The 24,271-nt window shown below is 41.5% G+C and overlaps 1 protein-coding gene across 4 annotated transcripts in view; it reads right to left on the bottom strand.

Annotated features, from left to right (window-relative positions):
• Positions 1–24,271, bottom strand: part of LOC139534929 (protein phosphatase 3 catalytic subunit alpha) — a 137,512-nt gene that overhangs the window by 5,617 nt on the left and 107,624 nt on the right. For 2 of the 4 annotated variants that reach the window (XM_071334465.1, XM_071334467.1), the window contains exons 9-13: positions 16,073–16,198; positions 15,193–15,264; positions 9,321–9,347; positions 7,211–7,295; positions 6,110–6,207 (exon numbers count right to left, since the gene is read on the bottom strand). In XM_071334465.1, the coding sequence (XP_071190566.1) occupies positions 6,110–6,207; positions 7,211–7,295; positions 9,321–9,347; positions 15,193–15,264; positions 16,073–16,198 (408 nt within the window). The remainder of the gene's footprint in view (positions 1–6,109; positions 6,208–7,210; positions 7,296–9,320; positions 9,348–15,192; positions 15,265–16,072; positions 16,199–24,271) is intronic. The other 2 variants (XM_071334466.1, XM_071334468.1) reach the window with 1 other exon arrangement.

The following is a 24,271-nucleotide window of genomic DNA, read 5'->3' as shown; positions in this document are numbered from 1 at the left end:
AAGAAGACGGGGGTTGCAAAACGAATGAGAAGGAAGGTGAGCAGCGAGGAATTCATTTGGTTTTCCCAACCGGTCAATGAGCAGCAAAAAGAGAGAGCCAATGCAAAGACAACAATGTTAAAAAAAACTCTCTATGTTTTTGGGACAGAGGCAACACATGGATGGAAGCAAAAAGAGGGGAGGAGGAGGAGGGACTAGGCGGGTGTGTTAAGACGGACAAAGGAGGAAGGGGGCAGGAAACAAAAAAGGGGATAGACGGAATGGAGCCAGTCAAATACCCATTGTAGACAAATGCGTGGTGTGCTGGTATTTTGAGCTTTGTAAAAAAAGGCACCCGTGTTTGACAAAGGGACAAGAAGCGGTGCTGGACGAATATAGACAATGGACGTCTGGAAGGGGGACACCGTGACAAGTAGGACTGGAGTGGGTTACAATAGTGATTATCAAAGGGGAACAGTGGATGTCTGACGTATCCTCACTCAACATACTACACACTTGGACGGGGATGACATGAGGGGTGTTTTAACAGGAGTTGGGGTACAGTACATAAAGACGTGTGAGTGAAAACAGAGACAACTCTGCCAAAGTCAAGAATGCGGCTGCAACTGAACAACCGAGACCAAGTAAAATAAAATAAAAAGGTGAAGAACTCTTCAAATGTTCTCGGAAACAGCTATCTAGAACTGTAGCGCAGCCACGTCTTCTGACATGAACCGTCAACAGAGCAGACGCCATGATGCATTTAAAAATTTGCAGGACTTTGATACACTTACCACTTACCGTACAAATCCTTCTGTTTTATAGCAATACTTATCACCAGAAATACAGAAATGAGGGGCCTCCCGGGTGGCGCAGTGGTCTAGAGCACTGCATCGCAGTGCTATGCTGCGCCACCAGAGTCTGGGTTCGCGCCCAGGCTCTGTCGCAGCCGGCCGCGACCGGGAGGTCCGTGGGGCGACGCACAATTGGCTTAGCGTCGTCCGGGTTAGGGAGGGTTTGGCCGGTAGGGATATCCTTGTCTCATCGCGCTCCAGCGACTCCTGTGGCGGGCCGGGCGCAGTGCGCGCTAACTGAGGGGGGCGGGTGCACGGTGTTTCCTCCGACACATTGGTGCGGCTGGCTTCCGGGTTGGAGGCGCGCTGTGTTAAGAAGCAGTGCGGCTTGGTTGGGTTGTGCTTCGGAGGACGCATGACTTTCGACCTTCGTCTCTCCCGAGCCCGTACGGGAGTTGTAGCGATGAGACAAGATAGTAATTACTAGCGATTGGATACCACGAAAATTGGGGAGAAAAGGGGATAAAAAAAAAAATAATAATAAAAAAAAAGAAATACAGAAATGACTCTGTAGTCAGGTGGTGCACAAACAGACAAATAAATGGGTACGAGTTGCACTGCAAATAAAGAAATACTCAGCGTCTACAGCTCTACACTTGAACAGGTGTATGTTGCTATTGAGTTATAACACAGTACATAATGCACAGGAGAGACGTACACACACAGGTAAGTTATAAGGAGGTCCAAATGAAACCAAGTGGTTGATGGATTGCACAACATTGCAGTAGAAGCACATTGCAGACTGTCTGAACAATAGGAGCCTATGGTGAGCTGTGATTCTACCAATGCCGCGACAGAAAATCTCTCGAACGTCACTCTGCCTCCCAAAATGGCTCCTCCTCGCTGCTGCCTCTCCATTGGATGGCTTTGGCCCATCGTTGCCTCACTGGGAACTACATGGTTGCTCCTATGCTAACCGAATCAACAATAGCGGTATATGCATCGGTGTGTGCATGTGTTTGAGATAGAGATATAGACTACTGTTTAGAGGGCAAACATGTAGAATTTCTGTGGTCAACATCAGGAAAAGTGAACCCAGAAATAGTGAACCCAGAAATAGAGTGTCAGATGAGAGCAGTAAAGGTTAGAAAACAATACTCTGTAGGCCTACAGTGGTTCCTCTTTTAAAAGTTGCTAGCTTACACCGCAGGACTTAGAGGTAATTTGTGGTTTAGTACAGTACCCTGCGCCACCACTTCATTGCTCCAGACCAGCACAAGGGGGAGTTAGAGCACTGATTATGTTTTTGGGTCCTACTATGTCTCTAACTGTCAATGAATGGGCGACATAAACCTAAATAGAAACTGATAATTGTGCACGACTTCACTATTACGTACTAAAACTGTTGCTACCTTAGGTAGGTTTTTATTATTTTATTTTGTTAGGATTATTTTGCTCTTACTGTAGTACTGTAGGCCACTGCTGACCGGTCACGTTGTACAGCGCCTGAGTGGTGCAACGGTCAAAGTCACTGCATACTGTAGCAGTGCAAGCTGTGTTGTTACAGGTTCAATACCTGTGCTGGCCTTGACTGGGAGATCCATGAGATGACTGTAGGTTTTTGGTTTTTCTCCCTCTAAAAACAGAAGTAAATAATTCTAAATAACAAACTGGCTTTATTTACAAATTAGTAACAATGTCTCACCCCATGTTCAAGAATGGCCTTTTTCTCTGCCTTTTTCTCGCTCATTTTACATTATTTGAAAACGAAATAATTTCCAAAATATTTAAGGGGCATTGCACTAATAATGGCGCTGACTAGGGAAACATTCCTAGTGTTCTGTTCTTAATACCAGTCTGCACGTTCAAACTAAAACAATGTAACTAATAATGGCATCTTTATGATTTCATTAATAAAATAATGATACAAATACTCTTTCAAAATGCCAATGTATATTTAGTTATGGATCCATAACGAATTACTATGGGAATAAATATCACTGAATTATAGAAATGTCCTCCAATCCTTGGAGAGTCACGTTATATTTTTCAATATACTGTAGGCCTACCCTAGTCTTATTTATTTAAAGAGCATATTGAAGTTAGAAGCAATAGCCTACAACTAATTTAGCATCGTTTCACGCTGCTCTGAGACACGCATAGGTACTGGTCTTGATAAATCAATGAGATTTTTATTTTCACTTAATCTCCGTTTGGGTATTGGTTAGACTAGAATAAAAAAATGAGGGTGCAGAAATGTTATGCTCTTAATGTAACCTTTATTTAACTAAGCAAGTCAGATAAGAACAAATTCTTATTTACAAAGACAGTCTACTCCTTCCTCCCCATCGGGGAATTGAACCCCGGTCTCCCACGTGCCCTGCCTGCACGACATGGAGATTCTTTAGCTAAATAGCCCAGTACTGTACTGCCAAGTTGTACAGAGCCATATTTTCCGATCCATCCTAACGGAAATCCAGAGGGTTTTTTGTTTTCTTTGGAATAGAAACACCATAATATTAATCAAATGAATTAAGCAAGTACCAATCAAAAGTTTGGGCACACCTACTCGTTTTTTCTTTATTTTTACTATTTTCTACATTGTAGAATAATAGGGAAGACATCACAGCTATGAAATAACACATATGGAATCAGTTAAGAACAAATTCTTATTTACAAGTACAGCCTACTCCTTCCTCCCTGTCGGGGAATTGAACCCCGCTCTCCCACGTGCCCGCATTCTCTAGTACAGTCATTATTGAAGGTACTCGAGGTCACCGAGAAAGTCTGGACATGGCCTGCTCTCCCTTATGTAAGGAATTAGGCACTTTCCCATGTTTACTACATTATGTATTGTTGGCTATGTTTACTTGTCAGACTGCACAGTAGCCTAATAAACAAATGCAGGTGGCTTATATCTTCAAAATGAATTAAATGCTTGATACAAATGTAAAAGCATATACTGTACAGTACTGTCTTTCTTCATCAGCATCTTTATGCTTTCATTAATAAAATAATGATACAAATACTCTTTCAAAATGCGGATGTTGATTTAGTTATGGATCCATAATGAATTACTATGGGAATAAATATCAATGAATTACAGAAATATTGGAACAAAATTGTCTAATGAAGGCAAACAAATAGTTGCTTACGGAAAAATACTATTTTAAACACACATGGTCATGTTGTACAGCGTCATTATGGCTATTAGCAGGGCTATATTCTGGCCTTTATAAATATTATTTTGGCCTTTAGTCAGATTACAATCGCTCACTGTTGTTTTTTTTAAACAAAATAATCTCCGAAATATCTTTATACATAGACTTCCTGCTGTGGACGTCTATTTCAGCACTGTTTCGCGCTGCTCTGAGACAAGCATGGAGAGACGAAAATGCTCAATTATATTCCATGATATTCTTAAGATACATGTGTTGACTGAATATAAGCATGTGATGTCTGCTAAATAATCAAGTTAGATTTCTCCAGAAATAAATAATTCTAAATAACAAACTGGCTTTATTTACAAATTAGTGAGAATGGCTCACCCAATGTTCAATAATAGCCTTTGTCTCGCTCACTCTATGTTAAATAAAACGGAATCCCCAAAATATCGTTACTTTTTTAAACAAAGCGATTATTATTAATGAATTTAGAATTATATAAAAGCCCCTTAGATATTCTCACAGATCCTAATGGAAAATGTCCCTTAGATATTTAATTTAGAATCCTTCAATCCTCTAAATGTAATTATTGGAGGAGAGTCACGTCATTGAAAAAAATATTTTTAGATATACTGTAGGCCTACCATAGACAAAATGAGTATTGGTTACACTACAATTAAGGTGTGGAAATGCTATGCCCCTTACATATTAATTTCGATTTCTACAATCCTCTTATGCTGTAGCCTACTCCCGACCGTCACGTTGTACAGCGCAATATTTCCCATTCCATCCTAACGGAAACCCTGAGGGTTTTGTTTTTCTCGGAATAGAAACACCATGATATTAATCAAATGAATTAAGCCAAATTTCTTACAATCAATCCCATGTACTATGTTATTACAAAAAATGTTTTAAATTCTCTAGTAATGCCAATATGGGAGACTATCAAATGCTTCTCAAAGTTGCCCTCTGGTGGTCAAACTAATGTAAAAAATGGCTGACAATTAAATAACGTGCCATAGAATGCTGCAGCAGCCCGCAAGGTGTGCTGCAGTATGACGCAACTTTTAAAGGAGGAACCACTGTACATACTAAAACAACGGACAGAAAAACTGACAGAGGAGACAAACTGACCAAGAGAGCCTGAAGAGAGGAGAGTGAAGTTGTTTGGATTTCTGCCTTGTTTGTGGATGACAAGGTGGACAATATTGATCCCCTTACATCCACAGTTGTTTATGTCAATTCCAATTCATCTGAATCGTAGTCGATCCTTAGCCTCCCTGACTTCTTAAAAATGACTTACAATTTGTAAAATCAAGGTCCACGTTTTTGTCCTATAGAACATAAATAGAAATTCTAAATTGGCTATGTTGTAGCCCGATTCTGTGGGTAGATTATTCAATTCAACTCATCATCTTTGGAAGAAATGTCTTCCCTGTGGAAAAGCATATTTTAATGCTAGTCTGTCACGTAAAGGAGATCGATCGATCGTCAGACTGGTTTTGGGAGTGTTTGGAATTCAACATGGGAGGGTGAATTCTACAATATTCTCACAAAACACTGCTGACAGAATACTTGCACAACAGATTATACCTGTGGTTTCTAGGGAGAGACGAGAAAGAAGAAAACACAGACAATATTTGAGATATAACCAGTAGATTGCAGAGAGAAAGGTGGAGAGGGGGGGGGGGGGGGGGGTAAGGAAAGCAAGACAGCATTAGAAGAGACAACGGGGACACAGAAAGTCAACTTCTAACATTTAATATCTGTATTATCTAAAGCGACGCCAAGGGATGCACATTTTGGTTTTTGCTTTAGCACTACACAGCTGATTCAAATAAAGCTTTATGATGAGTTGATTATTTAATCAGCTGTTTAGTGCTAGGGTAAATAACAAGATGTGCACCGTTTGGGGTCCCCAGGACTGAGTTTGAGGAAACGCTAAACCACAGGTTACATAGTATTTACCACTGCTGCAACTGTGTTCTGTGACATAAAAGTCATAAAATATAGCAGGTTTAACTCTAGACACCCCCCCCCCTCCCCCCCAAAAGGCTCAATACGTTTCAGGTCTTAAAAGTAAATGTATTGCTAATAAAATTGTATATATAACAGTGTGAGGGGTGTTGTGGGCTGGACATGGAGGTCCAGCGTGTGTGTTGTGGGGTTTACCATTCTGGAGCTTCTCCTTGCCCCCGGACAGCACTCCACTGGGCAGCATGCCGGTGGGGGTCAGCCCCTTCAGTGTCAACACACTTTCACTCTCCTCCCTGCAGGGACAACAAACAAACAAATGACACAACGCTCAGATAGAAATATAGCCCCTAGAACATGTCGGCCTTATAGCAAGCTCATTCCTGCACGGGGAAAACACATTAAGCAACGTTCAGATGGAAATATAGCATGCAGAACTGATGCATTCATGTGAAATAGTGTTTCTCAACTTCTCAAAAAAGTGTTTCTCAAGTCTCACGTACTCCCAACATCACACATTGTTGTTCTAGCCAGTGGAGGCTGCTGAGGGGAGGACGGCTCATAATAATGGCTGGAACGGATTTCATGGAATGGCATCAAACACATGGAACAACGGTATTTGATACCATTCCACCTATTCCGTCCCAACCATTACCATGAGCCCGTTCTCCCCAATTAAGGTGCCACCAATGTCCTGTGTTTCTAGCCCTATACTAGCACACATGATTCAACAAATGTACCTGATTTCTCAATGTTTATGAAAGTTACTGCTCCTATTGCTCCCCAATTGGTAGTTATAGTCTTGTCTCATCGCTGCAACTCCCGTACGGACTCGGGAGATGCGAAGGTCGAGAGCTGTGCGTCCTCCAAAACACAACCCAACCAAGCCGCACTGCTTCTTGACACAATGCCCACATAACCCGGAAGTCAGTGAATACCACTGAGTTAGTTATACTGTATAAATAAGCCTTTGTTAAAAGCTTTTCATTGCAGCCTTATTCTCAGCTGTGAGTTTCCCACTGGGCACACACTGGTTGAATCAACGTTGTTTCCACGTCATTTCAATGAAATGTTGGTGAACCAACGCGGAATAGACGTTGACTTGACGTCTGTGCCCAGTGGGTTGTTATTAAGACGTGTTTATGTAGACATTTTTTTATGTAAAACGGCATTCCTGTAATGTACAATGTACTGACTTCTGCCTAGGACCATGTAACTGGGCACATATTATAAAATACATAAACATTGGTATACAGGAAATGCACACCTAGACTTACAGAGATGATTCCTAATAAATACCTTAGGACAGAGAATACCCTCGCCATCTTGCCAATGGCACGGATCTTGTTCCTGATGACCTCCTTGCGTGCAGAGGCTGTGGCACCTATAACACACGCACACACGCAGTTCTCAGGGTCAGACAGTCAGGCTGTTTCAAACCATCACAACATGTCTGCTTTTCTGGGTGAGGCATTTTCTTTAAGGTGTGTTCATTACCAGACATGAGCTAGTAAAACTTAACACTAAGTTGTGTTTTGTGTGTCTAAGTAGAGTACATGTTTGAGTGACTACCACTGATACCAAGGAATTGTTTCCTAAATGTTTAGTTGACATTTATTTGACACTTGAATCATTTAGCAAATGTTTTTTGCACAGGAGTGTCATATCACATCAAAATACACTATGTAGTTATTGAAGTTCAAAGTAAAACCAACCGAACCAGTACTTTGAATCTCACTCCACCACTGCGATTCCCTGGTTATGTCTTAGTATGAAAGGCATTCTGAGAAAGAGGTGAAGCTTGGTGTTCGATGCCTCAGCACCAATACCCTGTCTAGAGGGACCCTGTAGGCACTAATCGATAAAGTACTCCCTCAAACACTCTGCCTGGCCTAATCAGACATTGAAAAGCACTGCAGATGACCTGCTATCGATTCCCTTTGCTAGGACTACTGTTTTTAATCTGCCATTGCTTTGTGAGGCCCGTGTTATATAATTGTTCTGAACGTACAAGGTGTAAACAACCTAAAACTGTCTTCTTACATGGTCGTGTTCAGTTGGCATGGACTGGAAGAAAACATTTCAACAGAGATAAATGGGGAGGCACTATTAGAATTTGTCCAATAAGAAACGCTTGTTGTCATTTTCTGTTGCAAAAAGTTTTTCTATGGTGTGCCCTAATGAACACGACCCAGGTTTCTATTTCTGCTTGGAGAAGAATATAGCCTGGTCAAGAATATAGCCTGGTCAAGAATATAGCCTGGTCTGGAATATAGCCTGTTCTAGAATATAGCCTGGTGAAGAATATAGCCTGGTCTAGAATATAGCCTGGTGAAGAATATAGCCTGGTGAAGAATATAGCCTGGTGAAGAATATAGCCTGGTCTAGGAGCTTGTGTGTTGTGACAGGATGACTTGTGTTTGACACTAGGACCCTTTTGTGACCCAGCTTGGAAAGTGGTAGTGAGGTGGAGTGTGAGAGACGGAAATGAATACAAGTGCTTGGAAATATATGGAGAGAGAAGAATGAGTATGCAGATAACAGTGAGACTCTACTGGAGTGTGTTCCCTTGGTCGGACCACTAGGGACAGTACTGAGTATCCCGTCTTCTCACATTGAGCTACAGCCAGCTGGACCTTTGGGCATTCTACACAGGAAAGAGGCGAAGCATATTGAGGACTGACTACCCTGCACTGTTTCTATTGAAGCTATAGGCTAACGCTAATTCACTCAAGTGCAGATAACCGTACTGCAGGTTCGCTGAAAATGTTTAAGCTATGTTTAAGTTACCAGTATTGAAGCCAACACACCGTGCAAGCTGTTCACCACTCAAAACTATACCAGTCTGTTAAAATACTGTGTAACACTTTATTTGGATAGTCCATCTGTAGATGCTCTACAGACTATCAATAGCATTTACACGAACTATCTACTAACCCTAACCCTAGCTCTCCCTAACCTTAACCCTTATCCTAACACTAACCTTAACCCTTATCCTAACACTAAACTTAACCCTAACCCATATTCTATCTATAACCGTAACCGTAGCAAGCAGTTGCTTATCAACAGATAGTTTGTTAATATTATAACCATCGGTAGACCATCAATAGATGGAACATTTGGACTATCCAAAAAGTGACCCAATACTGTATAGTGTCAACATTCTGAGTGAACCTACAGTGCAGTTGACCTTTACCTGCAATTGATTGAATTTGGGTGCATGTCTACTGTCTATATTTTTTATAGATTGATTATATATTCTATTTTTACTGATAAATATCAATAACCAAACTGAGCATAAATGTTACAACACATTTACGTCTTGGGTTAGTTAATTGGTTCCCAAAGTGCATGTGCAAGAGCAAGCACCAACACACAGGTATATTGGCGGTAGAGCTGAGGGTTGTACCTTTCTTGGGGGCATATATTAGTTGTCCTTCTCAAGAACACCCCCAGAAGAGAACAGAAAAGACAAGAGAGATCAGTGAATGGCAGAAGAATGACAGAGGAAGCCAAGGAAGAGGAAGAGGAGGTGGAGAGGAAAGAGAGAAAAGGCAAACACACACCCATCAAGCATAAAGAAAAGCAATGGCTTAAAACAAAACTCTGAAAAACAGAAAAGAAGAGAGACAAATTAGATGAGGTAACCATGGAAATAATGAAATAACACAGCATCGGAGAGAGAGAGAGAGACATGAGAGAGAGAGAGACCTAGATGAGAGAAGAGAAACAAATAAATAACGCAAAGAATATGAACATCAACACAATGAATATTAAGCTACTGAAGAAAGACAGTGAAGGAAAGAAAATTAGGAAATGATGAGATGTTAGTCACCAAGGCTGTGAGTGACTAAGAAGTGTCCGTCAGCTATCAACGTTAGGGTCAAGGGTTCGAATCATTTTCCTATAACACAACACTTCCTGCCATACAGGAACAGGATATGACCTATGTTCACTGCTTTATGTTCACTACATACTTCAGTCTGAGACTGCCATCATTCAAGTCATTTGTAGTGACGTCAAAATGAGGGGTGTTGTTCAAATCAAAGTCATCAGCGATCGGATTATCTCCAACAAATCAGGGTATCAAAGCCAATGGCACATTTTCAAAACGCTGCTTTACCCACATGTGTTCTGGCTCTCGACCCAACCCATCGGTTTCTGGGACCAATCAGAACGGTCAGAATGTGTCTGTGTTCTTGAAATCTTCGGGGAGGTACTCAGGTTGATGTGGTGCAGCGTTTGGCCGGAGCAAGAAGTTTTGGCAGCCAGGCAAACCAGTGTTAGAGTCAAGGGTTAGAAGCCATTTTCTATAACACGCCACTTCCTGCCATACAGGAACAGGATATTACATTTTACATTTACATTTAAGTCATTTAGCAGACGCTCTTATCCAGAGCGACTTACAAATTGGTGCATTCACCTTATGATATCCAGTGGAACAACCACTTTACAATAGTGCATCTAACTCTTTTAAGGGGGGGGGGGGGGTTAGAAGGATTACTTTATCCTATCCTAGGTATTCCTTAAAGAGGTGGGGTTTCAGGTGTCTCCGGAAGGTGGTGATTGACTCCGCTGACCTGGCGTCGTGAGGGAGTTTGTTCCACCATTGGGGTGCCAGAGCAGCGAACAGTTTTGACTGGGCTGAGCGGGAACTGTACTTCCTCAGAGGTAGGGAGGCGAGCAGGCCAGAGGTGGATGAACGCAGTGCCCTTGTTTGGGTGTAGGGCCTGATCAGAAAATTCTGATCAGAGAGGATATGACCTAAGCATTCCTTCCCCCTCGCTATAGAGTTATGGTGACGTGTGTGACTTTGGAAAATAAGAGACGGGATGGAGTATTTAGGGCTTATCTAGGAATGGGTGTTCCAAACCATCTCTACCATCTCTACCTAGACAATGCGTCTCACCATTATGTTGTGCAACAGTGGTCACCAACCTTTTCTGAGCCAAAATCACTTTCGCAGTCAAAAAGCAAGCCGAGATCTATCGCTCAGATTTTTTTTCAACATGACTTAAACAATGTCACATTAACCTAATAAAAACTGTTCTGTATGAATTATGTCTGGGCAGTAGGCCTAATATACAGTACCAGTCAAAAGTTTGGACACACCTACTCAATCCATTTTTTTTTATAAAAAAAAAACTATTTTCTACATTGTAGAATAATAGTGAAGACATCAAAACTATGAAATAACACATGGAATCATGTAGTAACCAAAAAAGTGTTAAACAAATCAAAATATATTTTTGATTTTAGATTCTTCAAATTAGCCAACCTTTGCCTTGATGACAGCTTTGCACACTACTGGCATTCACTCAACCAGCACACTGATAAGCTGTAGAAAGAATATATACATTTATAAGACTTGTTCATAAAAGAGAGAATTGTTCATAACCTTGATATGTGAGGATAGTATACATCCCCTTCCCCTCAAGAATGGTCTACCATATAGCCAGTTATGCAGGGTTAAACGAATCTTGACAGATTTTGAAGGCAATGCTAAAAAAAAAAAGACCGATAAATTCTAAATGAGAGGCTACAAGTATAAAACTCTTGATGCTGCAATGATGAAAATATCTCTAAAACCAAGAGAGGAATTGCAAAAAAGTCAAACAAAGAAAAACAACACGACCGTCTTTTGCACCCTGTACACCAAGTGTTCGGAGAAAATGAAAGCAATCCTGAAAAAGCACTGGCATATTCTGCAATCAGACCAAAAAAAATCTCACACCTCTTCAAGGAACCCCCACTGGTGGTCTATAAGCATGGTGGCAATATTGGAGATACCTTAGTGAGATCTGACATGCCCCCTGATCCCACAGACACTCTAGACACCCATTCCAAATGGGAACTACAAATGTGGCTCACACGCCCAGTGCAATAGCACTATAAACACATCCTTCTTCAGACACCCACATACAGGTTGATAAATCCCTGTTAGGGGTATCATCTCATGCAAGACCAAGGGAATAATCGATCTCATCACTTGTTCATCTGGGAAAGCCTACGCAGGACAAACGAAAAGGCCATTAAAACAACGCATAGCTGAACACCGCAGCTCAATCAGGTGTAAGAACACTGATTATTCAGTAGCAGCTCAACCAGGTGACAGAACACTGACTATCCAGTAGCAGCTCAATCAGGTGTAAGAACACTGACTATCCAGTAGCAGCTCAATCAGGTGACAGAACACTGACTATTCAGTAGCAGCTCAATCAGGTGACAGAACACTGACTATCCAGTAGCAGCTCAATCAGGTGTAAGAACACTGACTATCCAGTAGCAGCTCAATCAGGTGTAAGAACACTGACTATTCAGTAGCAGCTCAATCAGGTGTAAGAACACTGACTATCCAGTAGCAGCTCAATCAGGTGTAAGAACACTGACTATTCAGTAGCAGCTCAATCAGGTGACAGAACACTGACTATTCAGTAGCAGCTCAATCAGGTGTCAGAACATTGACTATCCAGTAGCAGCTCAATCAGGTGTAAGAACACTGACTATTCAGTAGCAGCTCAATCAGGTGACAGAACACTGACTATCCAGTAGCAGCTCAATCAGGTGTAAGAACACTGACTATCCAGTAGCAGCTCAATCAGGTGTAAGAACACTGACTATTCAGTAGCAGCTCAATCAGGTGTAAGAACACTGACTATCCAGTAGCAGCTCAATCAGGTGTAAGAACACTGACTATTCAGTAGCAGCTCAATCAGGTGACAGAACACTGACTATTCAGTAGCAGCTCAATCAGGTGTAAGAACACTGACTATTCAGTAGCAGCTCAATCAGGTGTAAGAACACTGACTATTCAGTAGCAGCTCAATCAGGTGACAGAACACTGACTATTCAGTAGCAGCTCAATCAGGTGTCAGAACACTGACTATTCAGTAGCAGCTCAATCAGGTGTAAGAACACTCCCTATTCAGTAGCAGCTCAATCAGGTGACAGAACACTGACTATTCAGTAGCAGCTCTCTTTGTTGAAGCTAACCATCCTATCTCCTCCCTAAAATACACAGGCATTGAGCATGTTGCTCTACCAAGGAGAGGAGGTAACATGGAGATCCTACTATTACAAAGGGAGGCTTACTGGATATCCTATCTAAAACATTGACCCCTAGTGGTCTGAAATATTGACTTTGATCTCAGGCCCTTCATATGAACAATTCTCTCTTTTATGAACAAGTCTTATAAATGGATATATTCTTCCTACAGCTTGTCAGCATACACCCAATATGTTCCCCCTGTTGATGATGCTTATTATTTATTATGGTTGAACCAAAAGATTACATGTGACACAACAAAATAGAAAACAATTAAATATGTGAAATTTAATTAAACAATAATGTATGTTGAGACTAATATTATGTACAATATTCAATTCTGTTTCCATATGATAACAATAGCCTAATATATTCAATATGCCATAAACTATTGTTTTTTAACAGTTTCACTCAATTCATTAGAATTAACTTAATAATTATGACACACCACTCACTATTGTCATTGGTTGCACTAATTGCACTGTTTGTCTACATAACCTGGTTCAAGCATTCATGACATTACCCTGAAGAAGGCACAGTGATGCCGAAACGTTGGTGATTTACCCAATATATTACTGGGAGTTTATATATATTGAGTGTGCGACTTTTTATAGTTTATAGTTTATTCGCCGTTAGTCAGCACCTCCACATCAAATATTTTTTCCTGGGTGTGTGCCAGCTCCAGTTTTTTATTCTAATAGTGTTGAATAAAAACAGTGACAGTGCTGAATAAAAACTTAAAAATGAACTCACTCATAAAAACTGCAGCTCTTTGCTGTATTCTTTGACGGTCTCTCTGTGGTCATGGTTTTAAAAGTTATTATGTAGGCTAGTATCAAACTTTGCTGTAGCCAGGGTCGTGGAAGCTCTGTAGGAACAGTGATTTTGAGCTATCTGATTGGCCAGCACAGAAGTCGCACGCAATTTAGGCACAGATCTCCCGGTTCGCCGGGTAGGTAGTTTGTCTTTTCACAAAAATGAAATGGTTCAAAATGTGAACACTTTGTCTACCCGGTACACAGGGCTTCTGAATCAAGTGCACCTACCGCCAACAGCGCAACACAAATAATACAAAAAAAGGATTGCAAGCCTTTATCGTTGTTTTTTCTACAGAAATGATTGTTGATCGACTAGGAATACCTTGAAGATCGACCAGTCGATCGTGATCGACCCGTTGGCGACCACTGTTGTACAACGTAGCCTATTAATGTTAAATGGAACCCAACTAAATGAGCCGTAAGATAAGACGGGAAAGAAATTAGAATCATGATTCAATGGAAATTGAATACCAGGAACGTGCCGTGTCCCACCAATAGATATGCAACCTGAATAGAATTGTGGAATGTGTTGACTTTTGTAACAAACGTACATAGTAGATAATAATAACCACAACTCAGTTACATAGTGGCTAATAGCTATCCTCCAACATTGTGTGTGTGTGTGTGTGTGTGTGTGTGTGTGTGTGTGTGTGTGTGTGTGTGTGTGTGTGTGTGTGTGTGTGTGTGTGTGTGTGTGTGTGTGTGTGTGTGTGTGTGTGTGTGTGTGTGTGTGTGTGTATCCATGCGGGCATCTTGCACTGTCATGTTTCTACTGTGGATCCAAAGAAAGTAAAGGCCAAATGTATGTGTGTTGAGCTGATGATGTTCCATTGGTAGATTTGGCCCTCTAGTGGAAGTATAGTCAATCACAGACAGAAAGTCAATCCCCATAATGACCTGTCCTTCCTCCCTTGCCCTATAGACTGCCACAGTATGAGTCATAATACCCATACAACCTAGAGGTCTAACAGGGACGTCGTGATTTTTAGTTTTTCCACCATACATCTTTCCAATAGGGGATTTTAGAAACACAACATGAGGGCTGTGTTCCGTGTAGGCTTACCCTGGCGTGACATTTTGATAACCATGTAAATATCTCTCAGACAAGGTGACTTTTAAAACAATTGGAACCATTTCCCTATTTGACCACTAGGTTGTATGGGTATTATGACAACTCAACATTGGGGCTCTATTCCCCATTCTCCAATCATTCCAATACTCATATAGAGTGAAGTCAGCAATGTCATGTCATTAGATCTTGCTTTCAAGCTTTTGCTTAAATGACATTTGAATACAGTTCTGGAGTGAAACAGAGAGGGGAGGGAGCACCTGCGAGAAAGGGAATTGGGCTAATCTAACCTGTCGTGGCAACATGAGAGGAAATAGTACCAGTCGATTGGCACACCACACAGACTTACCATCGATCTCCTCGTCGGTCGTCAGCTCATCATTGGAGCAGATGCTTAACACGTTAACCAGCATCTCAGTGACTAGAGAGAGAGAGAGAGCGAGCGAGAGCAAGAGAGCGAGAGAGCAAAAGAAAGGAAGGGGGTGGGGAGAGAGAGAAAGAAACAGTGAGATAGAGAGAAGACGTAGGGGAGAGAGGAAGGGAGGGAGCGGGAGGGAGTGCTAGGACTAGCTGCTAGAATGTGAGCCATGTCTAAAATGTGACATCCAACTACTACAGTGTTTGGGGAATGGTTTGGGGTGTTTTCACATTTAACTACGCTTCAGTGGTGAACCGAGAGATGGGGGGAGGGTTGTGTGAGTAGGAGTGGGGTCTTGGATAAGATAATTCATAGTTTACACATTGACACATTGAAACAGAGAATGTAAATTGTAACTTGTCATGCTACATTAGTACAGTAGATGTCAGCAGCATGTAAAGGAGGGGTGACTGGGTGTGCTGGAGATTAAAGTGGATGTATGTCACCTTCAGCCTTATGACACATTATACTAAAATACATGCAGTCAAAGATACCGTAAATTCCTTTTGACAACCTTGTGGCGTTATGCTGAATGACATTTGATGTGATAATTGTTAAGGACACATCTCATTTGATATTTTTGGTTGAGAGGTTAGGCATGACTATATCCACATATACCACTGGGCGTGATAATTGGTCATCTCAATTGCTATTTCTAGTTGTTGTGTTGTTAGGCATGTTTATAGCCACATATACCACTGCATGGGAGTCCTAATAATAGCCACAACAACAGTTTCCTAAATGTATTAAATTAACTTGAACTTCACATTTGACAGGGTTGTCATTGTGTGGGTGTGTGTGTCCCGCTCACCTTTCTCCCCGACAAAGGGGAGGGACCAGGTGAAGACGTCCATGAAGTTGGGCAGCCAGTAGGGGTGAGGGGAGCAGTTGAACTGCCTGATGTTCATCACGTTGTTCTCATACTTCAGTACCGCAGCTGTAGGGAACAGGCAAAGACATCATTTAGATGAACTTAAAAAAAGATCTACTGGTTACTTCAGCCAAGTTTCATTACAAAAAAAACATGAGGTAATTGATTTCCTCCACATTTTTGAGTAAGTACTTATTCAGGGAAGTGAAACACTGTATGTTGCAGACAGAAATAGAATGAATAGAGATGACATGATTCCCTATTCTACATTTCTTTCTGTAATTTTACATCCTCCGGACCAGGCCCATGGAGAGAGGAGTTTTAAAGGAACATTTCAAACATTTACAACTTCATATTCATCATCTCTACTACTACCTTAACATCAACAAATGTGAAAATGGCACGTTTCCATGTTTTGAAGTAAAACACAGAGGAAAAAAAGTGTTTCCAAAGACATCGGTGTCCATCATGTGATTTGAACCAATTATGAGTAGGCGTTGCCTACTAATAGCCTGCTAATTGGTTGATGATGTAATTGGAAACAGGCATCTTCCTTTATTTTCTTTACTACAATACATAGAAATGTGCCATTTTCATATACCCTATGTTGGTGTTGGGGTGGTGCTGGAGATTATGAATATGAAGTAGAAAAATGGTGAAATTTCATCTGACACAACCCATGTCGGTATCACTTTACTTAAAGCATCCAGTGTTCGTGTCCCATCGCGCACTAGCGACTCCTGTGGCGGGCCGGGCGCAGTGCACGCTGACACGGTTGCCAGGTGCACGGTGTTTCCTCTGACACATTGGTGCGGCTGGCTTCCGGGTTAAGTGGGCAGTGTGTCAAGAAGGACGCACGGCTCTCGACCTTCGCCTCTCCCGAGACCGTACGGGAGTTGCAGCGATGAAACAAGACTTTAACTACCAATTGGATACCACGAAATTGGGGATAAAAAAATCAAAAAATAATAATTATATATATATTAATCAGAATGGCCGATTAATTAGGGCCGATTTCAAGTTTTCATAACAATCGGATATCGGTATTTTTGGACACAGATTTGGCTGATAAAAAAAAAGTATATATTTTTACACCTTTATTGAACTAGGCAAGTCAGTTAAGAACACATTCTTATTTTCAATGACGGCCTAGGAATGGTGGGTTAACTGCCTTGTTCAGGGGCAGAACGACAGATTTTTACCTTGTCAGCTTGGGGATTCAATCTTGCAACCTTACGGTTAACTAGTCCAACGCTCTAACCACCTGCCCTACATTGCACTCCACTGTTACGCGAATGCAGCAAGAAGCCAAGGTATGTTGCTAGCTAGCATTAAACTTATCTTGTAAAAAACAATCAATCAATCAATCATAATCACTAGTTAACTACACATGGTTTATTTTTTTAAATTATTTTTTAATTTCACCTTTATTTAACCAGGTAGGCTAGTTGAGAACAAGTTCTCATTTTCAACTGCGACCTGGCAGTAGCAATTCGACACATACAACACAGAGTTACACATGGAATAAACAAAACATACAGTCAATAATACAGTAGAACAAAAGAAAACAAAACGTCTATATACAGTGAGTGCAAATGAGGTAAGTTAAGGCAATGAATAGGCCATGGTGGCAAAGTAATTACAATATAGCAATTAAACACTGGAATGGTAGATGTGCAGAAGATGAATGTGCAAGTAGAGATACTGGGGTGCAAAGGAGCAAGATAATATAAATAAATACAGTATGGGGATGAGGTAGGTAGATAGATGGGCTGTTTACAGATGGGCTTTGTACAGGTGCAGTGATCTGTGAGCTGCTCTGACAGCTGGTGCTTAAAGCTAGTGAGGGAGATATGAGTCTCCAGCTTCAGAGATTTTTGCAGTTCGTTCCAGTCATTGGCAGCAGAGAACTGGAAGGAAAGACGACCAAAGGAGGAATTGGCTTTGGGGGTGACCAGTGAGATATACCTGCTGGAGCGTGTGCTACGAGTGGGTGCTGCTATGGTGACCATTGAGCTGAGATTAGGCGGGGCTTTACCTAGCAGAGACTTGTAGATAACCTGTAGCCAGTGGGTCAGGCGATGAGTATGAAGCGAGGGCCAACCAAAGAGAGCGTACAGGTCGCAATGGTGGGTAGTGTATGGGGCTTTGGTGACAAAACGGATGGCACTGTGATAGACTGCATCCAGTTTGTTGAGTAGAGTGTTGGAGGCTATTTTATAGACGACATCACCGAAGTCGAGGATAGGTAGGATGGTCAGTTTTACGAGGGTATGTTTGGCAGCATGAGTGAAGGATGCTTTGTTGTGACATAGGAAGCCGATTCTAGATTTAATTTTGGATTGGAGATGCTTAATGTGAGTTGATGATATTACTAGTTTATCTAGCGTGTCCTGCGTTGCATATAATCGATCCGGTGTGCATTCGCGAAAAAGGACTGTCGTTGCTCCAATGTGTACCTAACCATAAACATCAATGCCTTTCTTAAAATCAATACACAAGTATATATTTTTAAACCTGCATATTTAGTTAATATTGCCTGCTAACATGATTTTCTTTTAACTAGGGAAATTGTGTCACTTCTCTTGCAACAGAGTCAGGGTATATGCAGCAGTTTGGGCCGCCTGGCTCGTTGCGAACTGTGTGAAGACTATTTCTTCCTAACCAAGACAGCCAACTTCGCCAAACGGGGGATGATTTAACAAAAGCGCATTTGCGAAAAAAGCACAATCATTGCACGACTGTACCTAACCATAAACATCAATTCCTTTCTTAAAATCAATACACAGAAGTATATATTTTTAAACCTGCATATTTAGCTAAAAGAAATCCAGGTTAGCAGGCAATATTAACCAGGTGAAATTATGTCACTTCTCTTGAGTTCATTGCACGCAGAGTCAGGGTATATGCAACAGTTTGGGCCGCCTGGCTCGTTGCAAACTAATTTGCCAGAATTTTACGTAATTATGACATAACATTGAAGGTTGTGCAATGTAACAGGAATATTTAGACTTATGGATGCCACCCGTTAGATAAAATACGGAACGGCTCCGTATTTCACTGAAAGAATAAACGTTTTGTTTACGAAATGATAGTTTCCGGATTCGACCATATTAATGAGCAAAGGCTCGTATTTCTGTGTGTTACTATGTTATAATTAAGTCTATGATTTGATATTTGATAGAGCAGTCTGACTGAGCGATGGTAGGCAGCAGCAGGCTCGTATGCATTCATTCAAACAGCACTTTCGTGCGTTTTGCCAGCAGCACTTCGCAATGCTTCATTATTTATTTGAGGCTAAATTTCATTTATTGATGTATTATATTAAGTTAAAATAAGTGTTCATTCAGTATTGTTGTAATTGTCATTATTACAAATACATTTAAAAAATCGTCCGATTCATCGGTATCGGCTTTTTTTAGTCCTCCAATAATCGGTATCGGTGTTGAAAAATCATAACCAGTCGACCTCTAAAATATATATATATATATATATACTCAAAGAAAAAAAGAGAAAGAAAAAAAAGCATCCAGGTATTATGCATTACAACTTGTTATAAGCATGTATGTTATTCATGTTTTATAGCAAGTTAAATATAGAATGTTTTGTCTCTCTATGATTCCAAGTGACTCAAACGGGCTTTTATTTTGTCTGGATCATTACAAGACATTATAATGGGCTAATAACTGCATCATAATGAATTATACCTGGATGCTTTACGTAAACTACTGTAATAACTAGTGTAACATGTTGAACGAACCACCGGTGTACATAGCATTATGAATACATTCAGAGGGCCCTCTATCCTAGAACATCCATAGAGTGCATTATTAAACTATCCATAAAACCGTAAATCCAGCTCGTCACTAAACCCCAATAAACCTGTCAGTTTTACACCATGAGGGACATTGTGTCTTGCAATTAAAACAATGGTATTAACTAAAAATACCTAGTCTGTCTCCGCTGCGCTGTCCTGTTCAACACAGCTGGCCTTTTAAATCCATCCTCGGCTCTTCCAGAATGTTCTTTCGTCTTAATTCCAAGCCCTCAACCCCCACCACTACAGACCCAGCATCATTTAAAGGGATTTAAAACATGAATTAAACCAAGAAAAACACCTTGCTCGGCATATGGGCCATCCCTCCCTCCATTCCTTAGTGAGAGAACTTGAATTTCTGGTGAGGGATGAATGGAGCGAGGGATGGAGGGAGAGGGTGAAAGGAGAGAGTGAGAAAGAGGCAAGGAAGAGGGGGGATGGAGGTGAGAGAGAGATAATTAGAGAGAGAGAGAGAGATGATTATAGAGAGCGATAGAGAGAAAGAGAGAGAGAGAGAGAGATGATTGGAGAGTCAGAAGGAGAGAGGATGGCGGTGGAGGGATGTTGAAAGGAAAAGCTGGTGCAGAGAAATAAGCTGAAACAAAGCAAATCTACTTGTAAGTTCCACAGGAGATAAAACAAAGGGAGAAAGTTTATTAGAGAACCAGGAGGAGTGCTTTGGTTCGCCACAGTATGCAATACTGCTCCAGAGGTCTAGTGCATACAGGGGTCTCCAGAGGTCTTGTGCATAGCTTTTTCTGTGCCAATATGCATGGAATATTGGATCTGTGGAAAACACCAAATTCTCTGGGAGGCAATTGTAACATACCAAAGATGGGGTCAGAAACCGAGGCTGTATCAAGAACCAGTTTAACCCTCCGTGTTTATGAGAGAAACACACAGTACCAGTCAAAAGTTTGGACACACCTTTTCTCTATTTGTACTATTTTCTACAGTAGAATTATAGTGAACACATCAAAACTATGAAATAACACATATGGAATCATGTAGTAACCAAAAAAGTGTTAAACCAAAAAATATATATTTGAGATTTTTCAAAGTAGTCACCCTTTGCCTTCATGACAGCTTTGCACACTCTTGGCAATCTCTCAACCAGCTTCATGAGGTAGTCACCTGGAATATATTTCAATTAACAGGTGTGCCTTATTAAAAGTTAATTTGTTGAATTTCTTCTTAATGCGTTTGAGGCAATCAGTTGTGTTGTGACAAGGTAGGAGATATACAGAAGATAGCCCTATTTGGTAAAAGACCAAGTCCATATTATGTCAAGAACAGCTCAAATAAGCAAAGACAAACAACAGTCCATCATTACTTTAAGACAGGAAAATGTCAAGAACTTTGAAAAACCATAATGCGCTATGATGAAACTGGCTCTCATGAGGACCGCCACAGGAAAGGAAGATCCAGAGTTACCTCTGCTGCAGAGGATAAATTAATCAGAGTTAACTGCACCTCAGATTACAGCCCAAATAAATGCTTCACAGAGTTCAAGTAAGAGACACATCTCAACATCAACTGTTCAGAGGAGACTGCGTGAATCAGGCCTTCATGGTCGAATTGCTGCAAAGAAACCACTACTCAAGGACACCAATAAGAAGAATAGACTTGTTTGGGCCAAGAAACATGAGCAATGGACATTAGACCGGTGGAAAACTGTCCTTTGGTCTGATGAGTCCAAATTTGAGATTTTTGGTTCCACCGCCATGTCTTTCTGAGACGCAGAATAGGTGAATGGATGATCTCCGCATGTGTGGTTCCCACCGTAAAGCATAGAGGAGGAGGTGTGATGGTGCTTTGCTGGTGACACTGTCAGTGATTTATTTAGAATTCAAGGCACACTTAACCAGCATGGCTACCACAGCATTCTGCAGCAATACGCCATCCCATCTGGTTTGCGCTAAGTGGGACTATCATTTGTTTTTCAACAGAACAATGACCCAAAACACACGTACAGGCTGTATAAGGGCTATTTGACCAAGAAGGAGAGTGATGGAGTGCTGCATCAGATGACCTGGCCTCCGCAATCACTCGACCTCAACCCAATTGAGATAGTTTGGACTGCAGAGTGAAGGAAAAGCAGCCAACAAGTACTCAGCATATGTGGGAACTCCTTCAAGACTGTTGGAAAAGCATTCCTCATGAAGCTGGTTGAGAGAATGCCAGTAGTGTGCAAAACTGTCATCAAGGCAAAGGGTGGCTACTTTGAAGAATCCCAAATATAAAATATATTGTGATTTGTTTAACACTTTTTTGGTTACTACATGATTCCATATGTGTTATTTCATAGTTTTGATGTCTTTACTATTTTTGTACAATGTAGAAAATAGTACAAATAAATTAAAACCCTTGAATGAGTAGGTGTGTCCAAACCTTTGACTGGTACTGTATGTAATACAGTAAGAAAACATATAATCACAGTCCAACAAATCCAATCCTTTTTTGTATCATGAAAAATCTATAGATTCTCATGGATGTTGTAGAAGGATGATAAAAAACAATTTCCAAATACATTATGTTATGTGTGACTTAAACTTGTACAGTATTAGAATACTTTGCTATTTTGGCTCACACAGCGACCCCACTAGTATCAGACCTGGGCCTGGGCCAATGACCTAGTTGGTCTAATCAGGGTAAGGTGTTATCACGTTGCAACAGGCCAGGGAACCACACAGGCAGACACTGCTGCCTAACCCCCTTTATACAGAAAGCTGCTCCCCCTCCCACCCGCAACACCCAGCCAATGTGGCCCAGATTCGTTGAGGGGAAAGCTGACACCGAGGTCGGGTCCCGGTGGGGACTTTCCTGCCTCAGGGCGTCTCCTGACTGGGTTTGAGAATAGCCAGTCATCAAACGCGGCATGCCAGCCATCTGCATGTCATGAGTCTGTACATCTACAGCCAGACTAACATTCACTTGCATCCCAGTTGGCTTGGTGAGAGGTGGGGTCGGGGTGATACTGTGGTGAGACGAGCGGATTGGGGAGCAAGCAAACGGTGCAGCCTTGAGTATCAACAACCATTATTATGAGCTGCTTTCTCTTAGATACAGACACACAAACTCAGAAAGCACAAATCCACTTGCATTGTAGGATCTACGCAGTTAGTGGCTTATAACAAGCAACCCCCCATGCTACAAGGCTCAGTTCGTTGTCGTTTGTGACACCAGCGTTCTGGGTTTGATTCCAGAAAGGACCAAATATTCTTAACATGTGACTTGCTTTTCATAAAATAATAAAATAAAGAAAAATAAACTCACAAATCAATACATTTTCGAAAAAAGAAAGAAAACGGTATTTTTTCAGAGGTTTCTTGCAGTTCCTCAGATGACCACTGGGGGTCTCTGTTGCTCTGATAAAGCTGCATGCTTCCCTAGTGCTTCTTAGGGGAAAAGACCAGACTGTGCTTTAACACGCACACACTACCACGGTCAAGTCATCCCGACGCCTACCCACCTGTCTGTCCTCTCCTACATTATTTACCGAGGAGTGCCTGCTGAGAAGGGTTTTCCTCCCTTCGTAACGAGGACGGCTCTCTGATCCCCTTTGTCTGGAGGGATGGAGGGAAGCGGGATAGAGGGATGAAAGTTCCTCTCTACCTCCTCTGGCTTAATGCTTCCTCCTGTACTGTCTGTCTGCCCATCAGACTCTACTCACTCTACTGTCTACCTCTCTGTATTCATGTAACAGAGGCAGACAGGAAATAGAGGAGGGAAATGGGCTGTTTTGATTTTTCACTTCACTTCAATTTATCATCCCACACATTGTTGATCTGAGTAAATCACTGTTGCAGTGGGGCAATACAGTAGGCTACACGGTACAGTGTTAGTAATAATGCAGATTGAGTTGTCATTGATCAATAATTGAGGTCTCGATCTTAACTACAGTTAAGTCACAGAAGGAGACTAAATAATAACAATGGAATGTTTATTGGTTAACTGGTCCTCTCTTGCCAAGAGTCCCATCCAACTTCCCACCCAGAAATCCAGAGAGGAAAACAGAACCTCCCCATTCTGCTCTGATGTGCTCTGGCTGGAGGGGGTGGGAATCCCTGGAGAACGTCCAGACAAGGTGCCCACGCTGTCGTCCGTGACGAGGCGGAAAATTCCCTTGTTCACTGTCATCATTCCTGCCCCGGGGATGCCAACCCAATATTTTTTCCACGCCAGCATGCCATCTCTTTCCACCCCTCGTACGATTGCACCGCCACATGCCAACCTCACAGGAAACTGAACTCTGACATTTGACCCCCAGAGGTCAATGAACAATGGCCTCGGCCATATCTCCGAGCCTGTCCTCTAGAGCA

This window comes from Salvelinus alpinus, chromosome 11 (assembly GCF_045679555.1).
Source record: "Salvelinus alpinus chromosome 11, SLU_Salpinus.1, whole genome shotgun sequence".
NCBI classification, from domain to species: domain Eukaryota; kingdom Metazoa; phylum Chordata; class Actinopteri; order Salmoniformes; family Salmonidae; genus Salvelinus; species Salvelinus alpinus.
This window is presented reverse-complemented; position numbering and strand designations above follow the sequence as displayed.